The sequence below is a fragment of the Taudactylus pleione genome, unplaced genomic scaffold (genome assembly GCF_031769625.1).
Source record: "Taudactylus pleione unplaced genomic scaffold, aTauple2 ptg000044l, whole genome shotgun sequence".
Classification (NCBI taxonomy): Eukaryota; Metazoa; Chordata; class Amphibia; order Anura; family Myobatrachidae; genus Taudactylus; species Taudactylus pleione.
In genome coordinates, this window is record NW_028284446.1 from 964,369 (window position 1) to 984,189 (window position 19,821).

The 19,821-nt window shown below is 44.8% G+C and overlaps 1 protein-coding gene across 2 annotated transcripts in view; it reads right to left on the reverse strand.

Moving 5' to 3' along the window:
• Positions 1-621: 621 nt before the first annotated feature.
• The window catches only part of CERS1 (ceramide synthase 1), a 54,670-nt gene continuing 35,470 nt past the window's right edge, over positions 622-19,821 (reverse strand). The window contains exons 2-7 of one of the 2 annotated variants that reach the window (XM_088460294.1): positions 18,347-18,506; positions 14,352-14,532; positions 6,699-6,860; positions 6,434-6,581; positions 3,059-3,201; positions 622-933 (exon numbers count right to left, since the gene is read on the reverse strand). In XM_088460294.1, coding sequence (XP_088316420.1) covers positions 891-933; positions 3,059-3,201; positions 6,434-6,581; positions 6,699-6,860; positions 14,352-14,532; positions 18,347-18,506 — 837 coding nt within the window. In that variant the 3' untranslated portion in view covers positions 622-890. The remainder of the gene's footprint in view (positions 934-3,058; positions 3,202-6,433; positions 6,582-6,698; positions 6,861-14,351; positions 14,533-18,346; positions 18,507-19,821) is intronic. The other variant, XM_088460295.1, reaches the window with a different exon arrangement.

A 19,821-nucleotide genomic window follows, 5' to 3' on the forward strand; every position in this document is an offset into this window, starting at 1 on the left:
CAGCTCCTAACTGTCATGTAACAGGCTGTGTTTTGAAAAATGACAGTAAGAAGCTGACTGATTAGTACTTTATCTCTCTCCTCTTAATCACATAGCACATTTCCCCCTATGTGAGCAGTCGTGTGTCCAACCACTTTCACCGACAATCCCATGACACTCCCAACTGCTAAGCCTACTTTCTGTCACCACCCCGGAACGTCACATACATTTTCAACTCATTTCTGAGAGTGTGAGTCTCCCGTGTGGCTTAATCACAACTCTGTGCTCCCCCTATCCGGATGCATGCGCAAAAGAAGAAAAAAAAATGTTCCACTGCCTCTGACAGCGGACTCAGAATTAGGCCCTATGACAGCATGGAAAAGAGGTTTGGTAGCATATTGGGTTAGCAAAAGACATATTGTGACAATATTTCCAAGGTGAAGATGGCAAGACTGGATGTAAAGTATACAGCAGAAGGCGGTGTCAAGTGTGACATCAAGGCAATGTGTTGTGGGAGACTGAATATTAGATCAGCCCACAATATGGCAGGTACATATTTATATATGAAACTTCCCTAACCAATATTCATTATCCTACCTTACCTATCACATAAAAAGGTAAAATAAACAACAAATTCTTTTTAGTTTTATTGTATTAAGAAATGTTATAATATATTTTTTGTTACACTCAGCATCAACTGAAAACCTAAAAAAACAAACATAAATGAGGAACGATGACATATTAAATACTTTAGTTTCAGGATGAGGAAATATATATTTTGGATCTTATAATACAGAAGCCAAATAAAAAAAAAAATTCAGATTGTTGGAACACATTGCGGAAATACTTGACAAGAAGACCCTTCTCTGGCGGAGATAAGACATGAAGACATGTGATCTAGTATGCCATCACTATACTCTCTTCTTCTTCACAAATCCGTTTGTGATGGATTGCCTAAATAAAACAGGATAAAAAAAAATGTTGTTATAGTATATGAGGTTTAAAGGAATGAAACAACCAACTTAAAGTACAGAGAGCCTGATTTAGCAGAGGACGGAATTGCAAAGCTGCACACAAGCGGCTGTGCAATTCCGTCTGCTAAAATGCACATGAAGCAGGAGGTGTCTGACACCTCCTTGCTGCATCTGCGATCCCAGCGCTGCGACCAAGGTCGCAGCCTGGGATCACCATCACAACCATCGTGACTGATGATTACAATGGTTGCACCTTTGCGCAGGCTGTGAATTCTGAAGCATACCGCAGCCTGCCCAGATTCCGGCAGCCAGCGAGGCCAGGACCCTGGCCTCGCCACTCCCGGAAAACGGGGACAGCACACACCCATTTCCAGGAGCGCAGCCAGTCCCTGCACCATCTTGAAAATGCCTTGATGAAGATGATGATGACAATCCAAAGAACTGCTTGTGATTGGCTGCTTGCGAATTGACAGCTGATGCTGATTGGAGAATTCATCATTGCATAGGTATACATTATGCTTCTGTGTTTAAGCAATATTTTATTTTATTTTGTCGTGTATGATATGGGGAATTCTTTCTATTGTATTAGAGAAGTATATGAAGCTTAATTGATGCTTTATAGCGAATGTGTATTTAAAAAACAAAACAAATGGCTAAAACATGGGTATATGGACCTCATTCAGAGGTGGTCGCACGGAGCGATTGGTCGTAGTGAGCGATGTTTTTTTCAACTGCGCATGCGTGTACATGGCAGTGCGCGTGCGCAAGCCTGTCTTTCCGACCGCAATCCTCTTGCTCGTTAGTCACTACGAGGTCGTAGCTGAGATTGACATTTCGTGCCGTTTGTGGTTGGTTACAGGGGAAGGTGCTTGTGAATGGGGGTGTGGTGGTGCGGACGCAGGAGTGGTTGACCTTAAAAAGGGCGTTTTAAGGGTGTGCATATATTACTGAGCGAGTCATCACACACGTCATCTCGTTGCAATAACGATGCTACTGCTCGCAGAGCTAAGGGTAGCCCAGGGTCTACCTTAAGCAGTGCGAGTGCAGGCGATGGTTTCTGCCTCAACCGATGTTTGTAGGCAATTAACACTGTAACAGGTGTTAATTGTGCTGACGTAGGTTGCCGCCTGCGACCGACTCTGAATTAGGCCGTAGAGATAGGAGGTGTGCTTTCATTGTTGTGGGTGTTTCTGCGCTTACGATGTGCGTTGCGACCGAGCGCTCGTTTTGCATATTCTCGATCACTTTGGGTGCTGCCAATCGCTCCCGAGCGACCGCCTCTGAATGAGGTCCAATGTCTGGGTGTACTACATATGCTGATGCACTGGCCTGCACATATCTTGCGATTGTTGCAGCTTTGCAGATACACAAAATTGTGTATTTTTTAGTGAACATAAATTTTGCCTGTGTTTTGGGGCTCAACTGAAGCTAAAGCTGGGTACACACTGAAGCGATTGGCATTCGTTCCGACATGGAAAACGAATGCCCTTGAACGGGGATTGAGCATCCACACTTGAACGAGTCAATGAACGACAGAATGATCACTGTTCCGTCCTTCATTAACTTACTACATGTCACTAGCGATATCACTTGGCTTGATGTGCAGCACATCAAGACCTAGCAACCACGGGAGCATGCAATCGCCAGTACACATTGAGTGATGTAGGTGATTTGTCGTTACAAAATGGAAAAACGGCCCAAGTTTAAGCCAGTGTGTGCCCAGCTTATCTCTACACGAGGCCCAATGTGCAACTTTATTCCTAAATGAAACCAAGGACAAGAGCACTTCCTGCCAAGGACCACCTAAGATACTTGCAAATTTGAAACTGGTTCAAAATGCCATAGGTGGACCCCGAACCGATTTTGTGGTTCGAAATCTGTGACTTGCTATTTGTAGTTGGTAGTAGGCATAAAAATGTGTTTGCGCTGATTCAGACATAGTCAAACAGCTTAAACATAGTTGAACCTTTGAATTGTTTCTAAATAGTTTTTGTGTATTGTACTTTTTCCATATCTCTTTTCAGTTGTTATATTAAAAAAATAAACAGATATTGACAGACCATTGTAAGTATCACCACTCATCAGAACATGGCCTTTGTTCTTACTTGTTTATGGTGTCCTTGTGCCTGGGTTTCTTGGTATTATCTTGGTCATCTATTTTCTGATCTTTACAAATATCATATTCCCGGACATCATTCACTTCTTTAACCTGGCCCGTTAACACTTTCACAACAAACATCACAATGTACTAAGAGGAAAACCAAAAATATGGTAAGTGGAGAGAAAGGAAAGTGTCAGCATACTGCCAGTAAGGTTGGAAAACAGTCAACTTATTTTATTTCTCATTTATTTAATCAAAACAAACATAAATTCAACACATAAGTATAACTAAAATCCACCACATGGGACTACTAGATATTATTGATGTTACTAACCAGGATATGGTAGACTATCTGTTTTTTTTTTATTTGTTGTTTTACTATTTATTAGGAAGTACTGACCACCAAAACATTAGTTTGACAAGTCTGCTCTAGAATGAAGTAGTAGGCGCAGAAAATAGAAAGACTGATGTTAACTGTTCATACTAAGGGTGAGATGTACTAAGCATCGTATCTGCAATGCTGTATATTCCACCACTTATCGGGTAAATACTGGTGAGAATATCGCCAGTATGTAGCTAAAAAAAATCACAAAGGACAACGCTCCCAATAAGACCTGTCCTTGTGATAGAGGGACTTCCAGGTTAATGACCCAGATGTCCCCATGCGTAGAAGGAAACGCGCACCTATGGGAGTGCTGGGAGGGATTTAAATGGATCACTCTTGGGGAGTTCTGAATAGAAGCCCATAGGCTTCTATTGGGTACCGCTATCTAAAGATGGCGTTACCAACCGGGTCCAAGTTCCGGAATGTATCGCATTTTTGGTGCATGTGCAGAGCTTGGTGCATATGTGGTAAGCGGCCAAACCTCAGAAAACGTAATTTTGCCAATACATGATAAGGGCAAAGCATTTAATAATTGATATATTAATCTGTCATCACTACTAAGACATCTATTCACAATAAGAGTAGAGCCCTAAATCCAGCGACAAAGGGTTTTTTTCCACCAGATATAGGGCAGCGTCAGGATGGCAACAGCAAAGGGCAAAAAAAGACCAAAAATGTTTTATATAATTAAATAAAGCATTTTTTTTTATTGAAATTTATTTAAATATCATTATTCTTTTCCAGTTTTAATGTTTGTTATTTTCCCACTTCTTTATGTCTATTAGCCTAAGTCTGGACGTCAAGTGCAACGCGAAAGTATGACCCAGCAATGGTGGCTCTCACACTTGCCATAGAGACCCGGGTGGTCCTGCAAAGCAGTAAGGGTCTCATTCAGACCCGGCCGCAAGCGCTGAGCGCTCGCAACCGGGTCGATGTTGACCCACTGGGCATGCGCACGTCGGAGCCGGCTAGCGACAGGCGCACTGTCGCTACAGGTCTCGCATCAAAGGGGGCGAGCTGTCGATGTTGAATGGCAGCTCACCCCATTTGGGAGGCAGGCAGGGAGGGTGGCCGGCCAAACGGAGACACTCCCGATGGAACGCTTGCCGTTTGGGGGCGGCCCCACTGACATCAACAATGATGTCAGTGGGGAGCTTCCTGCTCGATCAGCAAGCCCCGATGGTCGCGATGGTCTTGACCATTGCGACCATCACCCTGGTCAGTCGCTAAGCTGTGGGTGGTAACCCACAGCTTAGCTAGCGACCAGTAGGCCGCACTTCAAGATGCAAGCGGCCACCCTCATTCAGAGCGACCGCTTGCATCTAAAGACCGACTCTGAATGAGGGCCTAAGCCTCTGCTTACCCCTTCCAGACTGTACCACCGGGGAACTGAGTATCGTTCAGGGCTTGATTCAGAGGTGCACACAGTTGCCGCTGCAGCTGTGCCTTTTGTGTTGCAGCGGAGGTGATAACATGCAAATGCTGGTTTCAGCCTCGTGCAAACCCAGCGATGCCCACTTTATCAATGCATACTACAACAATGCCGGTGGTCCCCCCAGCAGTGACCACCCAGGACACCCATAGTTTTCCCACACCAGTGTTGCTGCTAGCGCATTTGTATGTAACAAATGGGTCATAGGGGTTCATAGGCATGTGCAGTACCAAATAATCGCTTACTACATGGACATCTGCATTGCGTGCAGTTAGGGTGCACCTCTGAATCTGGTCCCCAATGTTTCACGATAAATAGTGTCTATAGAAGATTTTTATCATTGCACTAAGATGATAGAAAAACTTCTATATTATGATAATAGACCATGAAATCTCTGGTAAAAATGGAAGAATAATGTCGAAACAGACATGCATTGTTAGCTTTATAAAAAACTATGCATTATTTACTAGCAATGTCAATTAACATTCCTTTAGTGTCCATATCTGATGATCTGAAATGGTGCTATGTTATGAATGCATATGGAGAAATGACTAAAGCAAATTCATACAGATTAGTCATCCTACACACTACTCTAAGGTTTGTTCACCCATGTAATAAATGCACCATTCAGTGTTGGCAGCCAGATAACATAACAAGCATTGTTAATGGGATGTGCATTGATAAAATGTCACCGTGAATCACAGTATTGTCTCAAATAGTTTCAGTTCTAACAAGTTCCTTTAACCTCTGCATATATAGGTCTGTATTTTGTAAATATCAATTGTGGATCTGCTGGTCACCAGATTCTCTCATGGTATTGGTGTACCACAGTGGCATATAAAACAACACTGTTTCAATATTAGACGTTGGACTATTTAACTGTTTTTTTATGATCTTTCCAGTTCTCTTACTAAACTTGCACGGACTCCTCCTATTGTAAATACCCACTGAATCTACGGCCAACAGACTAAATAGAATATATTATTGCAACTTTGTAGGGGAGAGACAATGAATCTGCTCCTGTTGATAATCTCTTCTTACATTCTTCGATCATCAATCTAAGTGGTAGAATGGTCCCTCTTTAATGTCTGCACAGGAGCAGCAGTGCCTAGAGAGGAGTGGGGTCTTGTACAAACTATCCGCTCCTCTCTGTAGGCCCAAATGGCCAAGGGAGCATAAAATTGCCCCACAAGATGGTGCACACATAACCCTATTGGCTCTTCTGTGGATGGCACCGGAATGGTGTGACCATGACGTCATGGCTGCCCTGTACAGTGGACAAATTTAATATAATGATTTCAAAAATACATGGCTCCCCAGAGCTGTAGCTTTGTGGAGGTATATAAGGAGGGAATTGTAAAACTTATTTTCACTTTCACGAACAAAGAATTTGAGTTGTTATATATGACATCACAGAATGTATATGTATGTATATATACAGTATATACACACGCACACACACAGTATATACACACGCAAACACACATATATAAATATATATAAATATATATATATATATACTGTATATATACATTATACACTGTATATACGTAAGTACTCACCAAAAACCAATAGATATTCATAAGTGTCAATGCAAAAAGGAGAACATTGAAGAAAAAATAAAACGGGATGTTTGGATTAGACTGGAGGCTGGAACAACATGTGACATAGAGGACTTTTATAGGAAACCAGTAGAGACGGAACCAGAACCTGCAGGGACAGGAAGATGACAAGGCCTAGAAGTACTGTACGGACACACAATTTTAGGACAGTCATTTAATTATTTATAGGTGTCAAGTGTCAACATATGATTAAGTATAAACTTACCAGCTCATGCTAAACAGTACAGATCCAATATCTGTAATTATGCTATTAACTTTGTGGTAAGCTCCACCTCGAGTTTTGAAGTAGATATTGAGTTTGGTGAATTCTAGAAGAATGTCGTTAAAGTCATGAAGGAAGAGTACAAGAATTCCAATGTTGTGGTATCTGGAAGGGATACATATGATAGATTATAGGATCTTACAATCTGAATATGTAAATTAATATCAAAGGTTCAAACTGTTGTGAAATTATTATTTTAATGTACAATAGTGTGCAAAAGTATTAGGCAGGTGTGGACAAAATGCTGCAAAGTAAGAATGCTTTAAAAAATAAAACTGTTTTTATCAATGAACAAAATGCAAAGTGAATAAACAAAAGAGAAATCTAAATCAAATCAATATTTGATGTGACCACCCTTTGCCTTCAAAACAGCATCAATTCTTCTAGGTACACTTGCACAAAGTCAGGGATTTTGTAGGATTATAGTCAGGTGCATGATTAACCAATCATACCAAACAGTTGATAATGATCATCATTTTCATATGTAGGTTGAAACACAGTCATTAACTGAAACAGAAACAGCTGTGTAGGAGGCTTAAAACTGGGTGAGGAACAGTCAAACTCTGCTACAAAGATGAGGTTGTAGAAGACAGATTCATGTCACAGGTTATACACCATGGCAAGACTGAGCACAGCAACAAGACACAAGGTAGTTATACTGCATCAGCAAGGTCTCTCCCAGGCAAAGCTTTCAAAGCAGACTGGGGTTTCAAGATGTGCTGTTCAAGCTCTTTTGAAAAAGCACAGAGAAACAGGTAACGTTGAGGACCGTAGACGCAGTAGTCGACCAAGGAAACTTAGTGCATCAGATGAAAGACACATCATGCTTACTTCCCTTCGAAATTGAAAGATATCCAGAAGTGCCATCAGCATAGAACTGGCAGAAACCAGGTACACCCATCTACTGTTCAGAGAAGTCTGGCCAGAAGTGGTCTTCATGGAAGAATTGCAGCCAAAAAGTAATACCTTCAACGTGGAAACAAGGCCAAGCGAACAGAAGACAGTTTGTTCATCGAATGGCTGGAGAGCTGTACGATAATGAGGGTCTGCAGGCAACAGTGAAGCATGGTGGAGGTTCCTTGCAAGTTTGGGGCTGCATTTCAGCAAATGGAGTTGGGGATTTGGTCAGGATTAATATTGTCCTCAATACTGAGAAATACAGACAGGTACTTATCCAACATGCAATACCATCACAGAGGAGTCCAATTGGCTCCAAATTTATTCTGCAGCAGGACAACGACCCCAAACATACAGTCAATGTCATTAAGAACTATCTTTAGCATAAAGAAGAACAAGGAGTCCTGAAAGTGATGATATGGCCCCCACAGAGCCCTGATCATCATCGAGTCTGTCTGGGATTACATGAAGAGACAGAAGGATTTGAGCAAGCCTACATCCACAGAAGATCTGTGGTTCTCCAAAATGTTTGGAACAACCTTCCCACTGAGTTTCTTCAAAAACTGTGTGCAAGTGTACCTAGAAGTATTGAAGCTGTTTTGAAGGCAAATGGTGGTCACACCAAATATTGATTTGATTTATATTTATCTTCTGTTCATTCACTTTGCATTTTGTTAATTGATAAAAATAAACTATTAACATTTATATTTTTTAAAGCATTCTTACTTTGCAGCATTTCTTCAACACCTGCCTAAAACTTTTGCAAAGTTCTGTATATCTCAAGTATAAGTAAAGCCCAACATCACCCAGAGAGAAATGTCTTTGGTCTGGTATTACATTAATTACTGACTAAATTAACCTGGACTTAATCAATTAATTAATTGTTATAAAAAGAAGCATTTCCAGTAGTCGAGAGCGCTTGCTAGTTATAATCAAGATTTTTTATTGGCTCTATATGCTGCTTTACATCATTTATGCTCAGAATTTCTGAAGAAAATGTGAGTATGACAATACTGGCCTGAAGTGGGAAGAGTTAATTCACTGCTTTGCTGGGTCAGTCTCTGTAGTTGTGCGCATATGTGGGCTGGCTTGACAGCTCATGTATGTGCAGTGGGATTTCAGTTTCACTTATACCCCTTATATCCCAGAGGTAAAACCCAGGTTATTGCAGGGTTAACACGGGAGCTCCTTGGTGTAAAAGGGGACAGGGTTGGAATCCCGGGTCGAGTGACCCGTGAAACCCTGGAGTGTAAACTCCGCAATCTGGGTCACGATGACCTGGAGTGCGTCGCATGCCGGCTTCAGTGGCGCTAGGAGATATCATCTCCAAGCGTCCACTTCCACGCCAGAAGATCCGTGTCACTGCAGACCCGGCTCCAATGTGAACAGCGCCGACTCCGGCGCTGATCCGGTTTGGAACCTCCGGGTCAGACCTGGAATTTAGATATAAAAGCGGTATTAGTTAGAAAAAAAAACCTGAAAATAAAAATCAATCCAACTTATAAAGTCCAATCTCAGCCTGATGATTTTCTGATTCTTTTTAATTTACCTTGTTGCTTACTGTATATGTTTATGTTCAGCATGCTTACTACAGGAGGACAGCTACTACCTATGGCATCACCTTTCTATATTTTAATTTACAGATATTTTGCGGGATGCATCGATGCATCCCACCAATCATCACATGCACACCGACATTTAGTAGCGCTGTATGCATGATGATTTTAGCAAAGGACAGTTCTCCCGATAAGAGCTGTCCTTTGCGGTGCTGGGACCTACGGGCAGTGCATGTGCAAGCCACGGGCGATCCCTTTCAGGGAAGTCTCCCGAAAAGAAGCCCACAGGCTTCTATTAGGCAACTACATCTATAGATGCCATCTATCGGGTTCCTTGGTGCATATGGAAATGCGGGCTAATCCCTGAAAATTGCATATTCGGGTGTTTGTCCACATTTTTTGCGTTGATGCATTCCACCCAGTGTATTCCTGTGTTTTTGTTCTCTTTTGTACAGTTGTATGTTCTTTAACAAAATAAAAAATAAAAAAACAGCTTAAAAGAAAATATATATAATTTATTTACGAAATATAAAAAATATTGATAACCCTTTATACACAGAGGGGAATGTGGACCACACCCAGGTATCATCCTTCAAGACGGTGACACCAAAATGCTGGCTTCTCCTCAGTGACAAGGAGCTGGGTGATGCACTGTGACATTATCGTTCAGCACCCGGCTCCTGCTACTGCTGGGAACTCCCAGAGACGGCAGAGAGTGATGTAAACGGAGGCTTCCAGCAAAGCCACGCCCCTGGTTTGAAGAAGACACTGCCTTCCAGCAGGACCACGCTCCTTCCCACGAGGCGACGCCCATTTTTGACAGCTTACTACAGAGACGCTGGTTGGGAGGCTATTTACCGCACCAGTATTGGGATGTACCAAGCATCGCATTCGCAATGTGGTACATCCCGTCTCTTATCGAGTATATACCAGGGTTAATTACCCCGGTATGTACTAAGAAATGTGATTAAAATCGCAAAGGACAGCTCTCTCGAAAAGAGCTGTCCTTTGCGATAGCTTTGTAAAGAGGCACTTCCAGGTTTAATACCCAGAAGTCCCTCTGGTGTCCTTCTGCGCATTCGCAGATGGTCGCAGGCTGTGGGGGGAAATGGGGGGATCCGATTGGATCCATCTCAGAGGTGGCGTTATCCATCGGGATGAAGCGCATTCCAGTGCTTAGAATATATGGGGAATGCCGGGAAAAAAAACTGAATTTTGGGGGGTTTTACGGCATTTTTCAGTTTAGTATATCCCGCCCCAGGTGTCACTAACCTTGGTGCCAACACTGTTTATACCTTACAAAATGCTTCATTTTCCTGAGATAGTGATAGCAGAACAAGTATCTGGTGGTGCCATTGGCAGGGATATCACCAACGATAACAATGTTATTATGACTGGTAAGCCCTTTTCAACAAGGGGCATAGAGAAAATTAGCTCTGTCCCAAGCAAAAACTTTTGTTTTCACCGGCAATATAACTATTCACCCTTTCACAAACATGCTCTTGTGTCACAAATCTCCCTGATTAGGTGGATCCTGTAAATAGGTAGGAACCTTTCACCAAGAGATGTTATCAGGATATTCATCTGGCCATTTGGATGTAAGGATTACCATCACCCAGTACTGAGTGAGCAAACACCTATGGGAGATTTTCTATGTGACTCATGGGACATTTACCTACATTCTAGAATGTGAACTGTTTCTATCTATACCACAAATTATTTTATTTTTCTGGTGTTCAAGTCTTAAATATTTAGTTGTTAGAAAATATACACCAGAAAAATTGGCACTACAGTAACTGTTCCTTCTGGAATTTTTAAAAACTCTGCGTAATGCACGGGACTCAGATACAGGGCTGTCGTCTGGAGCGCCGTAGCCTTGAAGGGCGCAGCCCTGCCAACAGCGAAACTAATGGTCTGGGCCACACTGGTAGGGCTGGCTCAAGGGCATTAAATAGGAGCAGCCGCACGGGTGACCCACGCCACAGGAAGGCTAATCAACTCTGATGGACCATCACTGCGGTTGATTCCCAGAGTGTATACATTTCCTGGGCTCCGTGGTGGAAGACAATGGAGGTGGTCTTTTGAGCACAAAACAGGGACGAGTGCGCAGGCTGGGGTGCATGACCCTTACCCCCTTTTATTCCCAGCATTAGGAGGCTGGCAGCAACATATAGCAAGGCCATAAGACCAGAACAGCATCAGATGAGAGACCTTTTTTTAAGAAGTATACTTCTACATTTCTTGGTGCAGATGAGGTTAGGGTGTTGGTAAAGGAAGGGGGGTGTCTCGGGGTGCTGCTGAGGTTGGGGTGTTGGAGGGTCGGGGAAGCGTCTCTGTACACAGCTGAGGTTAGTGTGTTGGTAGGGGTAGGGAGTGTGTGTGTCTGGATGCAGCTGAGGTTGGGGTCATGGTAGTTGGGGGGAAGTGCATCTTGGTGCAGCTGAGCTTGGGATGATGGTAGGTGGGGGGCTGTTTGTTTCTGGGTGCAGCTGAGGTTGGGGTGATGTTAGATGTGGGACTGTGTGTCTCTGGGGGTAGCTGAGGTTGGGGTGTTGGTAGGTGGGGGAAGTGCATTTGGATGCAGCAGATTTTGGGGTAATGGTAGGCGAGGGGCTGTTTGTTTCTGGGTGCAGCTGAGGTTGGGGTGATAGTAGATGGGGGGAAGTGCATTTAGGTGCAGCTGATTTTGGTGTGATGGTAGGTGGGGGGCTGTTTGTTTCTGGGTGCAGCTGAGGTTGGGGTGATAGTAGATGGGGGGAAGTGCATTTAGGTGCAGCTGATTTTGGTGTGATGGTAGGTGGGGGGCTGTTTGTTTCTGGGTGCAGCTGAGGTTGAGGTTATGGTAGATGGGGGACTGTGTGTCTCTGGGTGCAGATGAGGGGGTGATAGGTAGGTGGGGGGACTATATGTCTGTGGGTGAAGCTGAGGTTGGGGTGTTGGCAGGTGGAGGACTGTGTCTTAGGGTGCAGCTGATGTTGGGGTGTTGGTAGGTGGAGGAAGTGTGTCTCTGGATGCTGCAGGGGTTGGGGTGTTGGTAAGTGGGGAAGTGTGTCTCTGGGTGCTACAAAGGTTGGGGTGTTAGTGTGTGGATGACGACCACTATCTCGCCTCCGGGCACCTGGTCCCCTGTGTGGGCTGCAATAACATTCGGAGGTGTGCCAGGGATGGGGACCGGCCGCCGTCTCTGCCACTCCTAGCCTGCCCTATGGCTAGAATCTTCCTCCTCAGCACTGCGGCTCCCCATACAGAACAGCTTGAGCACTCAGAGGCAGAAGCAGCTGCAGGAGGAGGCACCTGAGCGTGGGACTATGGGAGCAGTGTGTGTGGGAGGGATGTACTAATAGGGTAAATGCAGTAAAACACCTGAAAATGCTAATTTTGGGGGTTTTACCGCATACCCCATATGTGCAAAGCATCGGAAATGCTTTCCGGTGCTAACGCCGGAATGCTTTCCGGTGGATAACGCCACCTTCAGGGCTTCTTTCCGGGATAATCCCCCTGAGAGGGATCAAATTGGACCCATCACCTTCCGCGGCGCAGAAGGACGCCAGAGGGACTTCTGGGTGTTAAACCCGGAATTCCCTCTGTCTGGGAGCATCGCAAAGGACAGCTCTTATTGGACTATTTATTAACATTATTTTTACTAAAATAAAGTGAAAAAGGGTGTTTTCACACCCTTTTCACATTATTTTAGTATCACCTGTAGTTATTACAGGGCAATTGGAGTAGAATTAGTAAAATTCTACTCCAACCCCCAGTATCACTTATTTTTAGTAAAGCAGATCGCATTTCCCATAATTGTAATGGGAAATGTGATCCGACCAGAGTTACTAAAAATAAATTGTAAAAAAATACCGGGGGGAGGCCTGTGATAATAACGCCACCTGGAGGTGGCGTTATCCAGGGTCTCCCCCGGTTACCGGGCTCCCACTCTGCTCTAACGGGGAGAGCAGAGGCGGGAGCTGGTACCAGTAATCAGCTATGTGGTCTAAGCAGACCGCAAGCTGATTGCTGTAAAAAAAAGAAAAAAAAAATTAAACATTTTTTTTTTACTTACCTGACTCCAGGGACCGGTGATCGGGCCTTCGGTGATGGCTCCTCTCCGGTCAGCTGGTCTCCCATAGTACACTGGGGCCTGGACATCAGGTGATCGGGCCCCGGTGCAGTATGGGAGATCACCTGATCGGGAAGCCCGGAGAAGATCACCGGAGGCCAGGAGGATGCAGGTAAGTGTAATGAAGGGAGGGGGGGTCGCGGGGGTCTGCGATCGTGGGGGCGGGGCTTAGCGCATGCGCGGGCTCTTAGTCGCGGTATTTTTTCCGAAAATACCGCGACTAGATTGCGGATGGAATCCGCAGGGACAGAGCTTTATCGCAAGCTCTGTCCCTGCAAGGGATTTATAGTAAATCCCTGTGATATTGCCTGAATTCGCAATGCGAATTCACTCGGTAATATCACACTACAATCCGCATTCAATATGCGGATTGTAGTAAATAGAGCCCAGAGGGAGAGATGTCCTTTGTGATATTCTAGGTACATACCGTGGTAATCATCGGTGGTTAGTACCCGAAGAGAGGCAGGAATGTACCACATTGCGGATGCGATGCTTAGTAGTTAGTACATGCCGCCCTGTGTGTGTGTGAGGTTATGGTGGCAATGTGTGTGTGTGAGGCTATGGGGGCAGTGAGTGTATGTGAGACTATGGGGCAATGTGTGTGAGGCTATCGGGTCAGTGTGTATGTGTGTGAGGCTATGGGGTGAGTGCGTGTGGGAGTGCTTGTGTGTGTGAGAGAGAAAGGCTATGGGAGCAGTGAGTGTGTGTGAGACTATGGGGCAATGTGTGTGAGGCTATCAGGTCAGTGTGTTTGTGTGTGTGAGTGTTTGTGTGTGTGTGAGAGAGAAAGGCTATGGGGTCAGTGTGTGTGTTTGAGTGAGGCTATGGGGCAGTGCTTGTGCGTGAGGCTGTGGGGACAGTGCTTGTGTGTGAGGCTATGCGGCCAGTGTGTGTGTGAGGCTATGCGGCCAGTGTGCGTGTGTGTGTCATTACTGAATGCTTAGTATTCATTCATAGTATTTTGCATTTCAGTCAGTCATTATTCTACATGCGTGCAAGCCAGCGTGTGTCTAAGAATATATGACTCACCGGAAAGCATAGGAGAACATAATAAGACAGAAAGTGACCACATGGTGCACGATCATTACAACAGAGTCCTTTCTCCATACATCCATATACAAAGTGGCATACGTAGAGTGTGCATAAAAACTGCCTTGAATGAGATATATAAGGGCAATATTCCTGGGAACATCTTCTCCTGACTTCCAACCTAAACTCCACCAAAGATATAACAACATGATATAACACTTTCAGTACATGCACATCAACAATGTGAAAAGCAAACATAAATCACTAATGGGACTAAAAAGATTGTAATAACAGCTAACATATTGGGTAGTTTCAAAAGGTGGTCTTCAATTAATAATTGTAACTAAATTATATTAGTATAGCAAAAGCTTCTTATTCCTGCATGGACTACCAAGGACAATTTAAACAGTCATGTCCTACGATCTAGGATGGAAGCTGACTGGGCAGAGCCTTTATTTTAAAACTCACCTTCTCCTAGCTGCCAATGAAGGAAAAAGAAAGATTGGAGCACCAGTGGTCATAACTGAACAGCAGGAGTCCCTGCCATAGAATCCCTAGATTCCTGCCAGTTGGGTGGAAGCGGTGTGTTTGCTGAACATATTTATGTTGGAAATATGCTTTCAGTACAAAGTACGGCCACCACCAGTCTCAGATGTTTATAAATCTTGGGTTGCTTCATTTACCGAGGGCAGAATGAACGCAGTGGGGGCATTTAAGAAAGCGTTAAAGACTGGAGTTAATATTTATTAGCAAAGTATCGGGTGACAGCAGGCTTTGTATGACCTTATAGACTGTCACTATAATGAGCTAGTGGATTGTGCTGGGAGGAGTAGTCCTCCAGACACCAGTTAAATCAGGGTATAATGTGCTTAGCAAAGATGCATGTGGTGTTAGGTATGTAACGCAGTTGTTGGAGCTGGTGGTAGTTAGTCCACACATGGTACAGCTTAACCAGCTCTTACATTTATTGGATCAGGTAGAACAACAATTGACAACTGACACAGGGATGTCACAGGTGTAACAGCGGTATACAGATTATATATATAGGCAGCCTGGAGCTCAGGGTATTGCTGGGCCTTGTAGTGCGACGGGTCATGTTAGTAACTAATACACCAGCGATTGATAGCAGGGATGCCCTGCACAATAACGTTGGTGGTATAGTTACGTACTTCGCTATGCGGCTCTGGGTGGCTCTATACCGAGTCCTCATGGAATGCCTTAGAGTAAAGATGTGTAGAGATGCCGCATATACGCAGCAGTGCATGTCAGAGGTCAGGCCTGTCTGACTGAGGTACAGCAGGTCCTAGTGACCGACAGCTCTGTTCTACCTGTCAGATGCTGGAGGGAGGCAGCACAGGAGTGCACTGCTTCCAACAATATACCCACAATTTCAGAACTCCATAGTCATATGGAATTGTGAAGTAACTACACTTTTTGCAATTATTTTTTGTATTTTTACAACAATCCCTAACATATCCTGAGAAAGGACAGATGAAGCTGTTCTCTTGAGAGTACAATCAGACATTATCCAATATTCAATATACAGATAAGAAGATCACCTACTCATAAGCACCTACATTTGAAAACAATTACATGGGATAGATTTATCTATGTATATAACATACAAATGACTTCAAGGCAGTCAGTATGGAATCAGTATGATTTACCGCCGGCCGCATGGCTGGCGGATCTATTCCCAACAGCGGAACCCCGGCAGGGGTGAAGATTCCGAAGCTACAAAAGGTAAGTATAAACTAACCTTTTTTTTACCCTCTAACCCTAACCCTCCTTTAGGAGTGCCTAACCCCCCTCTAAGTGCCTAAACCTAATCCCCCCTTCCCTGCAGCCTAACCCTAAGTCTCCCGGGAGTGGGTGTCTAAAGCTAAACCACCCTTCCCCTAGCCTAACCCTAACCTCCCGGGGGGGTGCCTAAACCTAAGTGCCCCCAGGGAGCCCCTAACTTAACCCTCCCACCCTTCCGCGGCTGTCCGCGCTCGGCTTACCGTCGATCGGTAAGCCGGGTGTGGCGCTCCCGGCGTAGGTCTAATGACAGGCGTCGGGATTTCGACGCCTGTCATTTGTTCCTTGCCGGGATTGGACAGTCGGAAAGCCGGCGGTCGGGATTTCATCCGTCGGCTTCCCGACTGCTTCCCATAATACAGTTTGTCTTATTATAGCATAACATGACCGTAGGACATGATTAAAATGGAGTTTGTCTAGTACTTTTTTGATGCAGTAATTAAGTTCACATATAGTCAATTGATGCAGAAAGAATGTAAGCATACCACCCCTCCTCTCTAACCTCCGCCCCACTCCCCCACCCCCTTCAGAACCATGGAGGGGCTGGAACCTGCACAAAATTCACAGGTATCCAAACTACACATGCTTGCTGGGCAAATCTCAAGTTTGAAATTAAAGTGTTTTGACCCTATCCAAACAACTGTCAATACAAGGAAAAACTGCCTCTTTTGGCCAAACTGACTGCTAAGGAGAAGTAGGTAATTGTATTTCTCACAAATAGCTGGTCCCAACCATCATGTCTCCATGGCTCTGATGCATTATTCTTAAAGAACTGGAGGTGTTAAAAAATAAAACCTGAACATATAATATGTGCTTTCAACCCTGATTATTAATGTATAATGTCACTATAAAGTCCAGGAGACTCCTATATTAGATAGAATCCCACTGAACTCCTAGGAGAGTGGCCAATTCTCCCAGAAGCAGAGGCATATCCCCTGTTCTTCAGCGCACATGGGGCCTGATTCTGAGTTGAGAATAGAGAGAGAGATAGCACTTAACTGTGTACTTAATGCAAGGGGTGTAAATATATATATATTTTTTTGCATGTAGGGTAAATACTGGCTGCTTTTGTATGTAGCTCACAAATACTGCACAGCTTGATTATTACACTGCACTTTAGTTTGGACACCTCCCTCCCAAATCTAAATCTTTCTGCACATATTAAATCTGCCCCACCTGCAGTGCAGCATGGTTTCACCAAGAAATATCTCTCTCTATTCCCAACTCTGAATCTGGCCCTTGATGTCAAGCCCATTACGACATTATGCCATACACAGTAATGCCTCTTTTACCATTATTCCACACACAGTAATGCCCCTAATAACATTATGCCACACACAGTAATGCCGCTGTCAGTACCTGCACCCGGGTACTAATTGGCGGCATTATTGGGTATAGCTGTGGTGGCTGCACTAAGGAGACACATTATCCAGTCACCCACAGCAAGCAGGTTAGTGTTTAGATTCCCTTCGCAGAGAGGACCCTGACATCATGAATTACTATCCAACGTCATTCCCTACCATCCACGTGGACATAGTGGGGGAATATAATTTTGTGGCGAGCATAGCGAGCCACCGTGCCCAAAACGTGGCGTGTGAAGCTGGGCCCGCGAGGGGACAAGTTTCTTCTCTAGGTGGACTTTATGGACATGGAACCTCACTTCCGTCCTCACTGCACCTACACAGGCATACTTGTACCAGTTTTTGCTATGTCCATGCCTGCACCGGCAGGCAGCTGTCCATAGCCCTTGACCCTTGAGACACACAGCGCCACGTCACTCTAATGTGGCGCTGGTCGCAAGCCAGTCAGAGCTCGTAGACTGGCATCTGCTGCTGATCCGCGAGCTCCGATTGGGTCTCGACCAGCGCCACCTTAGAATGACGGCATCGCTGTGTCTCTCAAGAGCTGCGGGCGGCTGCCTACCGGTGGGGGGTTGTGGCTCCAAATCCACACCTGATGCCACCCGGGCCACTCCTCAGCACCTCTTCAAATGCGGCACCCGGGGCATATGCCCCCTTAGCCGCCCCCCCTGATCTAGGATCTGCTTTTATATTATTACAGAGAATGGGGATGTGTTCGCTGGTGCTGCTCTACTGCACCAACCCTAGATCTGCTCTTACCCACTTGATGATGTGAATTTTTGCTGCCATATGGGTTAGTACAAAGATCCATGTATAAAGCATCCATAAACCTACCATGGAAGGCGGAGGGTGGATCATAAAAGAAGTTGTACTCAGTGAAGAAGAGTAGGTAAGAGCAGTAAGTCCACGATAAGCTGTAGAAGATACATTTCCAGGCACTCTCTGGAACCTTTTCTGCTTCTCTTGGCCGCAGTCTGCACCATTTACTAAATGGCTGTAGATAAAAGCAGAAACCTTGTCAATGTATTTATCTGAGTGGAGGCTCAGGGTATGGATTGCATATGTGTTTATTATATATTATAATACACTTTCTGTGTGAGCTCAATGATGGAATGGGATAGGAGGATCCCTGCTGGAATGGGTATGATATACCGCCGCATGGCCGGCGGTTCGATTCCCGTCAGCGGCAGCCCGACAGGAGCAGAGTGTGAAGCAGCGGAAGCCTGACAGCGCTGAAAATCCCGATCGTGGATAGGTAAGTATGTACTAACCTAACCTCCCTAACCCTAACCCTCCTTAGGGGTGCCTAACCCTAACTTCCCCCCCAAGTGCCTAACCCTAATCCCCCCTCTAAGTGCCTAACCCTAACCACCCCCTTCCCCGCTGCCTAAACCTAAGTCCCCCGGGGGGGTGCCTAACCCTAAGTTCCCCCCGGGGGTGCCTAACCCTAACCCTCCCTCCCCCTAGCCTAACCCTCCCGGGGGGTGCCTAACCCTAAGTCCCCCCCAAGAGCCCTAAACCTAACCCTCCCCCCGTGGCTGTCCGCTTGCGGCGCCCCCCAGGAACCACTACGATCGTGATGCCGGGCGCCGGTCTCACGGCGTCGGGGAAATGCGGGCGTCTACATCTAGACGCCCAGCATTTCACCCATGCCGGGATAAGACAGTCGGGAAGCCGGCTGCCGGTATTTAGGCAGTCGGCTTCCCGATTGCTTCCCTCCCTGCTGGCTCTGAAGACCACTGTACACAAGAGGCTTCATAAAATGTTAAATCATTAGGAGGAGTACTGCACAAATGGATGGAAGCAGCCATCAGAGAATTTACTATGATGGAAGTAATCTGCACTGTGCCAAATTATGTGAACGCAGCTGTATACCCAACTGATCTGGAATGGATGATACAGTGACATTTCATTGAATATGTGAATAACACTGCCAACACTCCCATTAAATGTTTTAGAATAAAAACACCACCTCACTGAAAACAGTATGAATAAAAGAACATCATTACTCCACTGTTAGCTTTCTATGTTTAGAATGAGAGGTAATCGTACCTCCTGTATCCCTCGGCAATTTTCCTGTGCTGCTCTTTGACCAATGTCTAAAATTAGGCTTCAGCTACTAGGGGATATAATAATAAACATGGAACTTACCAACCACAGTACATACATTACAGAAAAGGCCTCATGCTACAGTAAGTAATGTGCTTTCTGTAACCTATCCCATATTGCTGACATAGTAAATTACACAAATAAATATATATTTATACATTGAGAATAATAGAACATACTTATTGGTCATGCTGATATAA